This window comes from Leucopleurus acutus (assembly GCF_964270905.1).
Source record: "Leucopleurus acutus genome assembly, chromosome: 3".
Classification (NCBI taxonomy): domain Eukaryota; kingdom Metazoa; phylum Chordata; class Mammalia; order Artiodactyla; family Delphinidae; genus Leucopleurus; species Leucopleurus acutus.
Window position 1 is genome coordinate 103183128 of NC_139145.1, and position 15726 is coordinate 103198853.

Below are 15726 nucleotides of genomic sequence, written 5' to 3' on the forward strand. Positions count from 1 at the left end.
TCGTTGCTATCGAATTAAGAGATGGAAGAGAAAGCAGTTCAGGAGAAAGCAAAATATACTGATTAAACTATACTTGCTTCTCTTCCTTGCTCCTTATAGTATTCTCTTTTAAGGTCTCGACCTGACCTCGACTGGGCTCATTTCCACCCTGCCTACAAAGCACTGGTTTTAAAAAGAAAAAATTCCAAGCCAAGAATGCTCTTGTCTATGAACATTATCTCTTCTCTGGTTTTTATTACATTTTCTTTTGAAATTCGTTAGATTATGTTCAACAACCAGCCCTTGCCCAACCGGTTTCTCCCCTTCCCCCATCTCTCTACACACATCACTTTTTCCTCCTCCCATCAGGGCAGTGGGCAAAACACTGCAGTGAGTGACCGGGCCGGTCACTCAGCAGTTTATTCTCACTTGTCTTTGCAAACAGCTCCCCACCCAACCTTGTCCCCCAGTTCCCTCCCTCGGCCATTATCTTTCTACTAGACTGTGCTCAGTAAGGGACTCCAGCTTGCACGTCGAGGGTTTACGGTAGCCTGCCTACCAATAGGAGCCTACAATGAAGAGAAGTCAGATTCAGCCTCCCGGCAGCCCCAGTGTCTTCTTCCCCTGGCTGTACACCTACTGTACCCGCGAGCGAGCCGGGCGCGGGGGGGGGGGAGCGGCGCGCAGGGAGGGCGGACAGCAGCCGCGGCGTGCGCATGCGCACTGGGGTTGTTTTTCACAAAGCTGCTCTTAAAGTGAGCTGGCAGCTTCCAGCCGCCCGTCTTTGTAAGGAGACCACTGAGACTAGCAGGATCGCGGAGCAGCAGCCTGTGTGCTGCCCTGAGTTTTTAAGAAATCTCAATGAACTATTTGTAAAGAATCACTGATCCTGCCTGCAAGCTCTTTGCACGGCAAAGACATCGATCAGTGTTAAGTGAAGATCACATTTTATATGTGATCTTGACTTTTTTGTCTTACATTATATTTTTTATAGATTTTGTTATAAACATGGTGCTGGGAAAGGTAAAGAGTTTGACAATAAGCTTTGACTGTCTTAATGACAGCAATGTCCCTGTGTATTCTAGTGGGGATACAGTCTCAGGAAGGGTGAATTTAGAAGTTACTGGGGAAATCAGAGTAAAATCTCTTAAAATTCATGCAAGAGGACATGCGAAAGTACGCTGGACCGAATCGAGAAACGCCGGCTCCAATACTGCCTATACACAGAATTACACTGAAGAAGTAGAATATTTCAACCATAAAGACATCTTAATTGGACACGAAAGAGGTAAGTTTTTTACATTATTCAGAAATTATTAGACCTGTTTTCTTTGGCAAAGTACCTTTTCAATTTTCCTGAATTAATATAATCCTACTCCTACCATAACGTATAGCTGTTTGATAAAGGTTGGAAAGGTGGAAGATTTGAATTCTCCTTGACATTCATCGTGTGTTAAGCCGTAATGCATGCAGGCATCTGCAAAGTGACTGCAAACTGCACTTATTCCACTACCTCTATACCCGGCTTGGTCTGTGCCATACACACTTGCAATCCATTTCCACCTTACGTATAAATTCTGCTTATGTGCGATTCAGTAATTTTACTAATATGTTTTCAAATGAATTGCTAAAAGCTGCAATCCAATATTAGGTTTTTCCCTTGTACTCTGCAACCTTAGATCTTAAAAACTAAGCTTCAGTGAAGAAATGGAGTAACATTTTTAAGTGGGTTAATAGGTGTATTTCATTTTTAATATTGACACGCAAAAGACTTAAGAGAATTGATCGTTGTTCTTTGATAATGGGTTTCTGTGGTTTATTTTGACATATGGTATCAACACCCCACGTGTTTTTTCCTATTCTTTCCAGTTCCTTTAGAAATTTACATCAAGCATTCTCTATTTTAAAGGACAGCACCTATCATTATGATATGTTTAAAGTCAGTTTTAGAAGCCATTTAGGGTCAGAAATGTTCTTTTCCAAGCATCATGCCTAACTTTGGAACGTGCATTCAATGAAACCCGTGCCAGTCAAATGGAATTGAAAAGTATTCGGCTCGTTGGATATGATTTTTGGTTAGAAACTGGAGATGAAGGGTTGTCAAAGGGAGAAGGGGTCCTGAGATTTCAAATCTATTGTTTAAATGGTTACATTGTGGAAATATAGCAGACTCTAAGCTTGTTTTTCTAAGTTTCCACCCTTTGTTAGAAGCGGTTCAATCCTGTTTCGGACCAGTTCTGGGGGGTGGTGAGGAGGGGCGCTTGTTCTGCTCTCAGCAGATTGGTTACACGCGTCAGGTGGTGGCGATGACTTAATTCCTAGCCCAAGAAGAATATAGTGTTAAAACTGGTTATGTAATTTTGTCCTTCTCCTTTTTAATGCAGTATTTAACTCGAATGTTGATGACTTTTCAGAGTAGAGCACATTTTTACCTCCATTTTTAATTAAAAACTACACATCCACGAGGAAGTGCTAATTGAACTAAGGCAAATGTAGAAACATAGGGTGCTTTGAGTTACAGCATGAATGCATTATTTTTAAAATATTAAGATGAAATCAATCTTTAATTGGATTTTCAGTTACACATAGGTAATTTGCATCCTGAAATAATTTTTAGTTAACCTCTCTAAGCAGTGACAGTGATAAGAAATGCAACTGCCTAATGACAGTCCTGGTATTTGTTGAACAGGACACACAAGTTTGTATTTGATCCTTCCTGGACTGGCAGCTTTTTATAAGATGAGTGAGAAGAAACAAAGGTTTTTAAGGAGTTGAGGTTTGCAGTGGGGTAAAAGTACAATAACGACTTATGGGGACAATTTCATTAATTGCGCCACGATTTCATAGTAAAGAACACTACGTGCCCCGCACCCCCACGAGACACCCCTCAACCCCTGCAAGCTAGAACGAGCTTCGCTTGGAATAGTTTCAATGACTTAAAACTGGGACCTCTCAAACTAGCCTGGTAACTGAGACCCCGCCCCGGGCGGCCGGCGATAGGCGGAGCCGGGTTTGTTAGCCTGTTGCTAAGGCGATGCCAGGCTCTGATTGGATTGGGCGCGAGCGGGTGGGGAGAGTGGGCTCGCCGGCTGGGGCGAGGCTTGGAACCGGCGTGCGCCGGTAAAGGTCCCTCCTGAGCTGCGGCCCCCGCCCCTACTCGCATCCCTGCCCGGGCTTCTGGAGGCGCGCGGGGCTCATATCACATACCGTTCTGTTGCCCCTCACCTGGGCCCGCTTGCAGCACCGAAAGGAGCGTCTATAGGTTTCAACAGAGTGGAGAGGAGAAGCTTCCGCCGGCCTTACAGGTGCCGGATGGCCCTGGGCGCAACTTTTTAGCTGCCAGTTCTATTCACGGAGAAATTGGGTGGGCAGCGTTAGCAGGACCCCATTTTCCACGTTTTCGGGTGGAAGTTGTCAGGCAGCTTCTGTAAGCGCTTGTCTTCTTAGCTGAAACAGCGTGTTTCCCTTTCTATGCAGTCACTAGACTGGCTACCTTGATGTGACCCGAGTGGGGAGAGAGCGCCAAGACTGGCCGGGACGGGGAAGGAAAAGTGACACTAACATTGAAAGCGGGGTGAGGTGGGGGCTTCGGCGAGTATTCCTTGCCCACTTGTCATTGTTTCTTTGGGGCTCTTGCACCCCGCGCACCATTCCCCGCCGCCGTCACCGCAACTGTAAAGGTGTCAGGGTGGCCCGAGCCAGATCGAACCGGTCACCGGCCGGGGCGTGTAAAGCGGAAGCGCCGCAGCGTGCTCGCCCCGCCCCACGTCAGCAGGCTAGGCTGCGCGGCCGCGAGCGCGAGCGCCGTGCGACATATGCCGTATGTATAGCGGGGCGCGCGGGCGGCGGCGGCGGCGGCGGCGGCGCGCGGGCGGGCCGGCTGGGATCTGCTCGCGCCGGTTTAGGCCGGTCCTCTCCTGCTCCGGTCTAGTTCTTGATTGACAGCCCGCCACTTGTTTACCACGGCGCGGCCGCCGCCGCTCGCCTCGATGAGACTGCTGAGCTGGCACAAAAAAGGGAGCGAGACGGGAAGAAAGGGAGAGGGAGACAAACTTTGGGCGCTGTCGGGGGGAGCGATTTTAAATGGCCCCCAGCTCGTCAGCGGGATTTCCGTGCTGAAATACCGTAGAGAGGATTTGCACGGGGGGAGAAGAAAATACTACTGAGATAGAAGGGAGTCTTGGTGATTTTTTTTGAATACAAGTTTCCACATATAGGCGCTTTTTTCCTTTTCTCCTGTGGTGGAAGGGAAGCATCACGGTTTTTGTGTGAATTCATTACTTCGGTGAGGGAAAGTTAAATGATAATACCCGTTTCTCTTAGTCTCCTGGTTAATGATAAAGGTTTCTACACCGAGAAAACTGCGCTAGTAGACGTTTATGTAATTAAATTACCCGGTCGGAACGCTTTAGAAAATCATTTTAAGAATCCAGAACACCCTCCCACATTTCGTTATATTTGTTTTGGAGATAAACCTATTTGAGCAAAAGAAATTGGTTGTAAAATAAAGTCATCCCGTTTTTTCTAGCAATGGGAAACAAACCTAGTCTTCATTTTTCAAGGATGTGTGACAGTTGTTTCCCATTAAGCAGGCACCTTTTAAATCTAAGGTATATTTTATATATATGCGAAATTTTAGCTGTTGCTAGGACAGACTGAGATTGTCATAATTTTAGGTTCAATAAGAATTTTTATTTTTAGCTATGAAACTGACATTAAAATCACTGTTCCTTTTTTTTTTTAATTCCAACATCTATTTGACAGAGTTTTCTAATGGTTTTAGAGCTTTAACATTCACATCTTCTGCATCAAAACTGACATATTTTAAAAGGCTTACATGAACAGTTTTCATTTTATATATAGTCTATTTAAGTAAGTGGATGAAGAGAAAGGTAACATCTTAGTATGAGATTTGAAATCTGGATCTTTTGTTGAGCCTGTATTGTCACACATAGATGCTTTAGGTTGTTTAGGTTGTTTTCCATTGAAAAACCAACTATGGGGTATAAGTATTAATTATCCCCATTCTACAGATGAAGCAACTGAAGACAGGACTTTTATTTTACCCAGAGGAAGTGATGAAGTTGGAATTAGAACTCAGATCTCTCACACTCTAAAGTTTGTGGCCTTAATTACTATGTGAGCATCTTTAAAGTTCTGCCACCAGGAAGAGAGTGTAAAGGTTTAACAAGTTTTTTGTTTTCTTTTTCTGTTTGTTTTAGATGATGATAATTCCGAAGAAGGCTTCAACACTATTCATTCAGGAAGGCATGAATATGCGTTCAGCTTCGAGCTTCCACAGACGTAAGTATTTTGTAACAGGCATTTTTCATAAACATCCATTCTTTTCAAATGAAACATTCTAAATTTAAATATTTTTAGTTTAAAAAAAAAAACCCTTTTCATTACTGAAACTTGCTAGAGGAAAACATATACTCAGAAAAGAAGCTATTTTTTTAATCTAGAGTGGCAATATTATAGAAAGCAAAGCTCAATTCTTAGTATGCTGTCTCAAGTTTTATATGGTTTTTAAAACTTGAATAGTATTTCATTTAAAGTGAGTGAATTGGAAGGTGCCAGTAAAATAGTAAGCATTTAATACTTAGTTTATCATCAGCATTAGCAGAAAAGGTAGAACATAACAAGTCTCTCATTTAGTAGTTTATAAAAATTCAGTGATCATTTTCTCTACTGATGGTACCCAACAGCAGTAAGCTAAGAAAGTCAAAATAATTAAGAATATCCTCACTTTAGAAGTGATGTGTTTTTTCTGTTATGAATTCATTAGCTTCTGTGCAAAGAGCTATTGAGAAGGTCACTCGAGATATTATGACCTGTACTTAAAAGGAAACATCCGTCAAAGATACCTTAATATAAGGCTTGGAATCTAGTATGAAAGGAAGAAGGAAAGTAGTATATTCTTTTTTTTTTCTTTTTTGCGGTACGCGGGCCTCTCACTGTTGTGGCCTCTCCCGTTGCGGAGCACAGGCTCCGGACGTGCAGGCTCAGTGGCCATGGCTCACGGGCCCAGCCGCTCCACGGCATGTGGGATCCTCCCGGACCGGGGCACGAACCCGTGTCCCCTGCATCGGCAGGCGGACTCTCAACCACTGCGCCACCAGGGAAGCCTGTGTATATTGTTAATGTAATAATAAATCATTAGAGGAAATTATACAAAGAGTAATTTTTGAAAAAAATGCCTTAACAGATATTAAAACATGCAAAGTGGCACTTGTACTGTTTGCTCTGAAAGGTAAACTTGCATTACATAAGAACGTCAAGTGCCAAATGTACATAATTCTGTATTTTTTTAAATTCTAGTACTTGTTATATATGGATAGAGTTCATAAAGGGTATTTTTCAGAGTATCCTGTGTATCATATTGCTAAGAACATGATTTTTAATATAATGCCCTAATTACTTTCTGAGAGAAATATTTTTAAGTCTGAATACAATAGGACTAATACATTTGGGCCTGAATATTTTCAAAGCATGGAAGTAATTTAATATATTTTTTAAAAATTCTATCTATAAACCAGTCATTTAAAGTAAACTCTAGAAGACTAGCATAGATCCTGCGTTTTATTTCTCTGCTATACAAGTTAATGCAGAAGTCTAAAATACAAAACAAAAACACCACTACTCCTCATAAAAAGCACTCTACCTTGTAAATAAATGAACCTTGTGCATTTTTCTAATGAAATTATGAAAAAGAGACTAAATTCACTAAAATAAAATCTTCCACAAGTAATAAAATCTGGGAGAGTTGAAAAAGAATTATGATTCTCTTGATACAGGTCAACAGAAAAAATTCTTTTTCTTTTTAAGTCTATAGTATAGTTAGAAAGCATGGCCAAAAAGAGAACATAAGTAAACTGGGAAATGTAAAAGCATTTTTTTAGAGCTTCAGTGGATTTAATGAAATGTGAAAAACTTTTGAAACTATAACGACTATTCCAGGCCTTTTCTAAATCTAGTTAGTTACTATAATAAGAGATAATAATAATTCTTAGTTAATGAAAAATGGAACGCCATAGGGAGTCGTTTGGTCTGAGTGTTTAACCAGTGTCCAGAATATCTCAATAGAAATAGTTAAACCATTCTTAACTTTATTTTTAAACTAAAGTCTTGACCTTTTCAAGAATTGTTCATTTCCAGACTTTCGTAATTTTGCCACCAGCATTAAAAGTAGCCTCTTCTTAGTTTAAAGAGATTGTATTCTTCTGGCTTTTTTAACCAAATTTCTGTAATATTTAACAACTTTGTGTTATTATTTGGAAACAGAAGGTTTTTTCCCCAGTGACTTATCCCTTTGGAAATGTAAATTATGCCTTTGATAACTCATTGATGTATAAACTTACAATATATTAACACTTCTATGATGAGCTACTGTATAAATATTAAAAAGAGGTGTAAGATTAATATATTGACCTTTATATTCTGCACAGACCACTTGCTACCTCATTCGAAGGCCGACATGGCAGTGTGCGCTATTGGGTGAAAGCCGAATTGCACAGGCCTTGGCTTCTACCAGTAAAATTAAAGAAGGAATTTACAGTCTTTGAGCATATAGATATCAACACTCCTTCATTACTGGTAAGAACTAACTGAATTCTTCATTTTTTGTTTTTGGCATATAAAAAAGAATAATCACCTAAACTACATACACATTCTTTATAATTTTTAAATAGTAACTTCATTTTTGAATTAAATAAATACCACTTTCAAAAAAATAGTTAAGAGCACAGAAATTAATGCAGGATATGCTCACATTTTCTGATACTGTAATAACTTTAAGTAAATTTTTAAAGTAAGACCAGTATTTGGTATGAAATATCTTCCTCAGAAGGTAACAGCAATAACAAAAGAATAGATCTGTTCCCTAAATAATTTTAGTGGAAAAAGAAGAGTAGTATCAATTATTATTATAACAATATCACTTAACTTGAAAATATCATAATCTAAAATTTGTATTATTTATTGCATTATTCCAATATAGGGATAGTTGTCAAATGATGGGGAGATAATTATTTTCATGAAAAAACTTAAATTCTATTTTAAAGGAAATCTTTTTTAATTGTATTTTTTCACAAGATTCAAATTTGATTTCAAAAACTTTACTTGGTTTAAACAAATAATAACATCTTTAAGCAAGTAAAATTAATCTTAAAAATGAGCAGTTTTCTTTTTTTATGTATTGAGTTTTACAGTCTCAGAGAAAGATGTTATCATTTGGGATTATAACCAAGTTGCTTTCCAAACTGCCTTTTTTTTTTTTTTTTTTTTAAAGGCAGTTTAAATGGAATGTGGAAAGGGTTTTTTTTTTTTTTCTGTTTTTTTGGTTGTTTTTTAATTATTGTGTATGTAAATAGCCTGGGCTAAAACTATGTTTATGAAATATGGTGTTAAACCCTGTACCCTTTTTTCTTTAATTGAATGGAAACTTGTATAAAGACAAAAATACTAATATATGTATAAAGACAAAAGTACTAATATAAATCAGAAGCCCATTGGTTAGTGGAAAAGTATATTTGGATACTGAAAAGAAAACAACAATACTTTTAATGTTAAATTCTTCAAGAATTTAAGATTGTATTTTAAAACATTCTGTTACTGTCTCAATTCATACATTGATCATTTTCTATAAATTTATTTCTTACAGTCACCCCAAGCAGGCACAAAAGAAAAGACTCTCTGTTGCTGGTTCTGTACCTCAGGCCCAATATCCTTAAGTGCCAAAATTGAAAGGAAGGGCTATACGCCAGGTATGTATGAGGTGGATTCCCACAAAAAATGATCTTTCTTCACTTAGCTCTTGTGTATAAATTTACATTATTTCTACTAAATGAAGACATGATACAGTATTCTTTGGTAAAATATCATAAATTGTGCTTATCCAGTTTCCTTTTATAAATTGGAATGTAGTCTTCTTTTTTAAATTGCTACTGTAAATGTGTTTATTTTTATAACTATAAGTTATTTGCCACTCTTAGGATAGCTTTTTATCCATGTAGTTCATTGAACTTTCAGACTTTAGCCTGAGAGTCTACATTTGTTTTGGGGTTGGTTGGTTGGTTGGTTTTTAACAGTAGATATATTTTTTTTTTCCTGTAGGTGAATCAATTCAGATATTTGCTGAGATTGAGAACTGCTCCTCCCGAATGGTGGTGCCAAAGGCAGCCATTTACCAAACACAGGCCTTCTATGCCAAAGGGAAAATGAAGGAAGTCAAACAGCTCGTGGCTAACTTGCGTGGGGAATCCTTATCATCTGGAAAGACAGAGACGTGGAATGGCAAGTTGCTGAAAATTCCACCAGTTTCTCCCTCTATCCTCGACTGTAGTATAATCCGTGTGGAATATTCACTAATGGTATGTATAGATTTAAGGGTTTGGGGTGGGGTTTTTTTAGGTTTTAAAGTCGTAAGGGTATCATTTTGTCTTATCCAGGATTTGACTTTTTTTTATTCCATGTGTGATATATATAATTATATGTAATTCTTTATATAGTTTGGAATATAATTACTAATTTTACCTGAGGTAAATGTACACGATGGAGAAACTTTTCAAGTATATCATATGTATATAAATTAAAAAATGAAGTAAATGAGAGCCTCAAATAACATTAGATTGGGTTATTCATTTTTTTAGAGGAAATAGTACTTGGCATTCTAAACCTAACATCTCCTTTCATTGTTTAGGTATACGTGGATATTCCTGGAGCTATGGATTTATTTCTTAATTTGCCACTTGTCATTGGTACCATTCCTCTACATCCATTTGGTAGCAGAACCTCAAGTGTAAGCAGTCAGTGTAGCATGAATATGAACTGGCTTGGTTTATCCCTACCTGAAAGACCTGAAGGTAATAATTTGATAATGCATATCTAAGCTTAATCTATTATTTTCAAGAACATAATTTTGCTTCTGATATTTTATGATTAAAGTTTGTCTATACTTGAAAAGAGAAGATGTGCCCCTAATGTTAGGTTTAAAATGTATATCCCCCTAGTTGTGATCACAAGACAGATTATTATTATGTTACCTTGACAGTCCTTTTTAATACCTTCTATTCTGTGTATTTTGACATGCATAAGAACGTGCTGTTCGAATTGCGTGTATCTTTTTCCTTCAGCACCACCCAGCTATGCAGAAGTGGTAACAGAGGAACAAAGGCGGAATAATCTTGCACCAGTGAGTGCTTGTGATGACTTTGAGAGAGCGCTTCAGGGACCACTGTTTGCATATATTCAGGAGTTTCGTTTCTTGCCTCCACCTCTTTATTCAGAGGTAAGCATCAAACCCTCAAGTACAAAATGGGCTGTGACTCTCTTAGTAAACAGTATTGCAGACTTTTTAAAAACACAGCTAGGTTTTGATTATCATAAGAGAAAAACAAATAATTTTGAACAACAGATTAAAAGTTAGATCATAAAGTTGTCACTATTTACTAAGTTTGACCCAGAGGTAGGACTGGTCTCTTATATTATTGGGGAAATAAAGATAATGATCTGACCTCATACTTCCAAAATGCCAGTTAAAGGAATAAATCATCTTTTAAAGCATCTATAGAACTGGCATTTTACAGTCATTGATTAAATAGCTAGAATTTATCTTATCATCCTTTTCCAATTTAATATTCATATTTTAATATTCTCAGTCATAAGGGAAAATAACATATGTAATAACATCTTAAACAGCATTCCTGTACTCTTAGATTATTTTTATTCATCTCAAGTAACTAAGCACTTACATGAATAAAACATGGCCCTTGGGAGAAGCATACAGACTGGTGAGAAAAACAAACTTAGAAGCAAAATATTACCTAACAATGTAATAGTAATGCACAGTTCATTTGAGGAGCAGCTTGCTGGGTCTTGAGAATCAGGAGGGGCTTCCCTAAGAAGGTGATTGTTAAACTGATTCTTGAAGAGTAAGTATTCTCAAAATGTAGAATGTTCCAGGCAGGAAGAAAAATATGTGCAAAGGAAGGGAGGTAGGGAGCAATCCAGCAATGTCGGGATACTAAAGAATATATATACACATAATAACACATTGTAGGGACTTTAGAGTTGGCCTTGATACCAATGTTAATACCAAATGATTTTGTAAATCACTAGCATCAGCTTTTTCTTTTTGGTTGCTGTAGTTTAGATAGCTATTTTACAGTGAAATATTACTCCCAAGAAAGACATAAAAGGATTGTTTCACTCTTCAACGAATTGCTTTTATTTTTTTTCCCCTTAATACCATGACTAGAAGAGTTAATTTTCCTTTGGATATGATTAATATGAAATCTACTGTATTCATTTATTATAGGATGTTCAGAATCTGTTCTGTTCTCTGCAGATTCTTGATTGGACATAATTTTTCTATCCCACTATTTCAATTCATAAAATTATTAGATGCTAAAAATGTCCTCCCACTTTTTAGAAACATTGTCACTACATTTTTATTCTGACGTTTCTGTCTTGCTTATTAAGTCCCTCATTTGTGATTAGATCTGACAGGCATTTTAAAAGAATGGCAATCTAAGTATCCACTTTTAAGCAATTTGTCATAAAATCTACCTCCTTCTTTTAAAATGAACTAAAGATAATTAAGAGAATTCAAAACTTTTAAAACCCTATATTGGTTCACGGTGTGATTTAATTATTTTACATCTAGCCACATAGAGGGGGCAAAGTATTGTAAATGGGTCTTGTCCAAAAGATCTTTCAGTAAAAGAAATGTATTAAACCCAACAATTTGCCTTCCTGTGCCCATTCTCTTTGTACCTGAGAAGCAACTAAAATATGTTCACTTTTATTAAGTGTATGTGCATATGAAAGTCTCTACAGAAAGAGGCAAGGTGGGAAGCCTCTAGAGCATTTTGGGTTCACCATTCCTATTTCTTGATATACACTGTATTCCTAGGCCCTCCCTAGGGCTTTACACCCATGAGTTATTACCTCACGTAAGCACCAAGAACTTTGTTTACACAACTACATTCTTCCCAAAGCTCGGGAAAAGATGAGTTGACTTTTTTGTAACAGGATGAAATGGATACTTTACAGAAGAAAATCACCGCTATGAAAATGTTGGCCAATTGTGTATTTGAGTCTTAAGTATGACTAAGTGCTGAGTAAAACTCCATTCTCTGATAGAATGTTACCTTTAGCTTTTGTCAAATAAAGCTATTCCAGCATACCTTTCTAAATTTAATTGTTAATCTAGTGATTGAATAGCAAGTACTTTATAGATGATACTAATACCCTTTCTTCCCCATACAAACTCTGTACTTTCTGATTACATTTCTCAACCAGTACTCAGAATATTAGTGTATTTGCTGCATTCTTACTAAACCTTATCAATTAACTTTGGTTTGGGTTTTTTTTTCTCTTTTCTTTCTAGATTGATCCAAATCCTGATCAGTCAGCAGATGATAGACCATCCTGCCCATCTCGTTGAAGGAATACTTGATTAAATCAAGTTGATGTGGGTTCCGAACTGTATCTCTTCCCTTCCCGGCTGAGGACAGAGAAGTATCTTGGAGACACGTTTTCAGAGGAAGTGGAATTGCTTTTGCCCAGAAAAATGGCGAATACATGAAACAACCAGTGATCATGCTTTAGAAGCCTACAGCAACGTTCTGGGACTGCTCCAACATGCTTGAAGATCTAAGCTTTTTTCCTTTAAAACTGGCACATACTAAGAGCAGTCTTCTTAGCCTATGGTCATACGTGTCAAGACACCACGTTGTAAAGAGGGATGATTTCCTTCTTTTGATTTGAAAATTTGCACATGCTCAATGCTTACATTGTGCGGTTCCATGTCACTACAGCTTTTTTTTTTTCCATTTATGCCAGACTCTTGATACTCTTTTAAAACTTGTTTGCAGTGAGCACAACAAGGAACAAAAGAAAGCTTTGAAAAAAACTTTAACATGAAAAAAACGCACTGACATTTTTTTTTAATTTAATATAGCCTGGACTTTACCTGCGTATGCACATGCTCAGAATTGTCCTACTAGGCTGACCATGTATCACCTCTTCAGCTTGGATCCTATTGTGGATTTATTTACAAACATCAAATGCCTTCAAGCCAATCCTTCTTGCTGTATGTTTTGCAGCCTACTGTAGTAGATACGCAACAGATATGTGGGAAAAGAGATAAGAGGAGGAAGCTAATAAGAGACTGTCAAGATTGTATACCTTCTTGGTTTCTTTTAAGAATTTGTTGCCTTTCTACTATTACAGCAAAGCAGCATTTTGTTACTGACTGCCTAAAATCACTTAATCTCAGGTGAACGCATCACTTGCCAAACTGTTGGAATGCTATTTGTGTTTTGTTGCACTGTTGAGTTTTTTTGTTTGTTTGTTTGGTTGGCTTTTTGAAGAGGGAAATTTGGAAAAGGGACATACACAAAAGTGATAACCCACCCGCATTGCCTTTTTATCATTACATATGAGAAGAAACTAGCAGAGCTAAGAATGGAGTAAAGAGAGGCAGTATGGCAGGCACCAGCAAAGAGTTAAGGGCTGTTGCTCTTTAAAATTATTGTTATTTTTTATTATTATTTTAAAAGTATGGAAGTTTTCCAGTCACTGGAAAGGAGGAGAAAGTGCATTTATTTTTATACAGAGTTACATAATTACCTCCAAAACACATATGTTGGAAATCGTTTTTGCTGGTGCAGAGTATTTTCATGAGCAGGAATATATATGTTCAGATTATGATTAGAGAGCTCAATTTATACATTTCCTATCCTGCTCAAGCTTGACAGAGCTTGAAAACCCAAGTTTATTCTAAAAGTGTATAACTTCAAAATTACAAATACTAGAATATGTGCTGGAATAATAACTCTTATATTTTTGTGGTTCTTTTAATGAAAGTATTTTCTTCCATTACCTAAAGAAGATTTTGCTAAGCATGAGAAATCATACACTTTGAGTATATATAGTTATGGAGAACGATCACATCAGTAAATTATAGCTTATATTAAAGATAATTTACAGTTGGCTCATAAATATACCAGCATTCATGAAGACACTTATAACTGCATTTTCCAAGGTACCAAGTTGTACTGATTGTCTTATTCTAGAAGGAATTCAGCTCTGATGTATCTTAATGAAAATCAGCATCTCTGGTGTTGCAACATATGCGTGAAATGGGTCTTAACATCTATCCTGCCATTTAATCCCACAGTTAATAAAGTGGCTGAAAATAATAGTAACTCTGGCTTGGTGCTTGACCTGGTTAAATACTGTCTTAAAGCTTCATACAAAACAAATAGGCTTTTCCATAAGTGGCCTTTAAGAAAACATGGAAGACAATTCATGTTTGAAAAATGCTGACAGGGTGAAGAAAGCCCATGTAAAAATGAATCGCGTTTTAAGTGATTCGGTTAAAGGGTTTGGGCTCCCATAGCAAACTAATACTAGATAATAAGGAAATGGGGGTGAAATATTTTTTTATTGTTGTTAAATCATTTTGTGAATGTCCCCCTCAAAAGAAGCTAATGGAATCTTTGGCATAAAGGGCATTTGGTGGTTTTATTTTTGTTGGGGCGGGGGGTGGGGGGATTGTCAGAAAATCCCTTTTCTCTTCTTATGTCTAAATGACTAGGGAACAATTATTGATATGCATAGCATTGGAATACTTATCACCATGTACTCTTTTAAATAACACATGAGGAAAGAATGACCAATATTCTGATAATTGGCACTGGGTTACAAAATGTGATAAAGTTTCAAATATATAAAACTTTATCAAATAAAGTTTTATTTTCCCCATTAAAGTATTCCTTTACTTTCTTATTTAGAGGCATTACTCTTTCTAAATATTGGTCAATTCTTGATATAAGATGTGAGGTTCACAGGTGTATTCCAGTATTCAAGATAGATTCCTGATTTTTCAATTAGGAAAAGTAAAATCCAAAACGTTAGCAAAACGAAGTGCAATATTAAATGTTTGCTTTATAGATTATATTCTGTGGCTGTTTGTAATTTCTCTCTTTTTTTCTTTTTTATTTGGTGCTGAATATGTCCTTGTAGGCTGTTTTAAGAAAACAATATGTGGGAAATGATTTAATTTTTCCTATTGCTCTTCCTTGTGGAAAATAAAAGTGTTTTCGGTTTTTTTCCTTTTTGTAAACTTGTTTGGAGATTTATTTGAATCTGATCATATCAGTAACTCATCATACGTGCAAACACAATTAAGACTACAATTAGGGAGTTCCCTGGTAGTCTAGTGGTTAGGATTCAATGCTTTCACTGCCATGGCCTGGGTTCAATTCCTGGTCAGGGAACTGAGATCCCGCAAGCCACACAGCATGACCAAAAATTTTAAAAATATAAAATGAAGACGACAATTAAACTCTTAAGCCATTCTGGGTAAGAATTGTTTCTAGCTCTCTGCTACAGAAAATTACTGAAGGCTTACAGGAATTTTTAGTACAAATTATTGTTTTCCTTAATGATTCATTAAGCTATGGATTTTTTAAATAAAATTTAAAAGTTAGAAAAAAGATATATAAATTTCCATCTTATATATGAACCAAACTTAACCAGGTATAGTTTCAGGTACTAATTCCTTCTCTCTGTGATGTGTCCAAGTTTCTAATATTTTAAGAGCACATAAATTTAAAAGTTGTATTAATCTAATCTTAAAACAATTTTTCTAAATTTTAAAATGTCCTTTTTCTCAAAGAATATCTGAATTTTATAGTGATTTGTAACATTAAGAAGTACGTTTGGAATCACATTTAG

The 15726-nt window shown here is 36.9% G+C and overlaps 1 protein-coding gene across 3 annotated transcripts; it reads left to right on the forward strand.

Moving 5' to 3' along the window:
• Positions 1-777: 777 nt before the first annotated feature.
• ARRDC3 (arrestin domain containing 3) lies at positions 778-15193 on the forward strand. Of its 3 annotated transcripts, XM_082837282.1 has the most exons (8): positions 778-1267; positions 5202-5283; positions 7428-7575; positions 8642-8744; positions 9094-9350; positions 9680-9842; positions 10113-10267; positions 12371-15193. In XM_082837282.1, the coding sequence occupies exons 1-8, from the start codon at positions 988-990 to the stop codon at positions 12425-12427; spliced, it is 1245 nt and encodes a 414-aa protein (XP_082693408.1). In that variant the 5' UTR covers positions 778-987; the 3' UTR covers positions 12428-15193. The 3 variants fall into 3 exon arrangements, with proteins under 3 accessions (XP_082693408.1, XP_082693407.1, XP_082693409.1); XM_082837281.1 differs by lacking the exon at positions 12371-15193 and having other exon boundaries at positions 10113-12335; XM_082837283.1 differs by lacking the exon at positions 12371-15193 and having other exon boundaries at positions 10075-10246.
• The last annotated feature ends 533 nt before the right edge of the window (positions 15194-15726 follow it).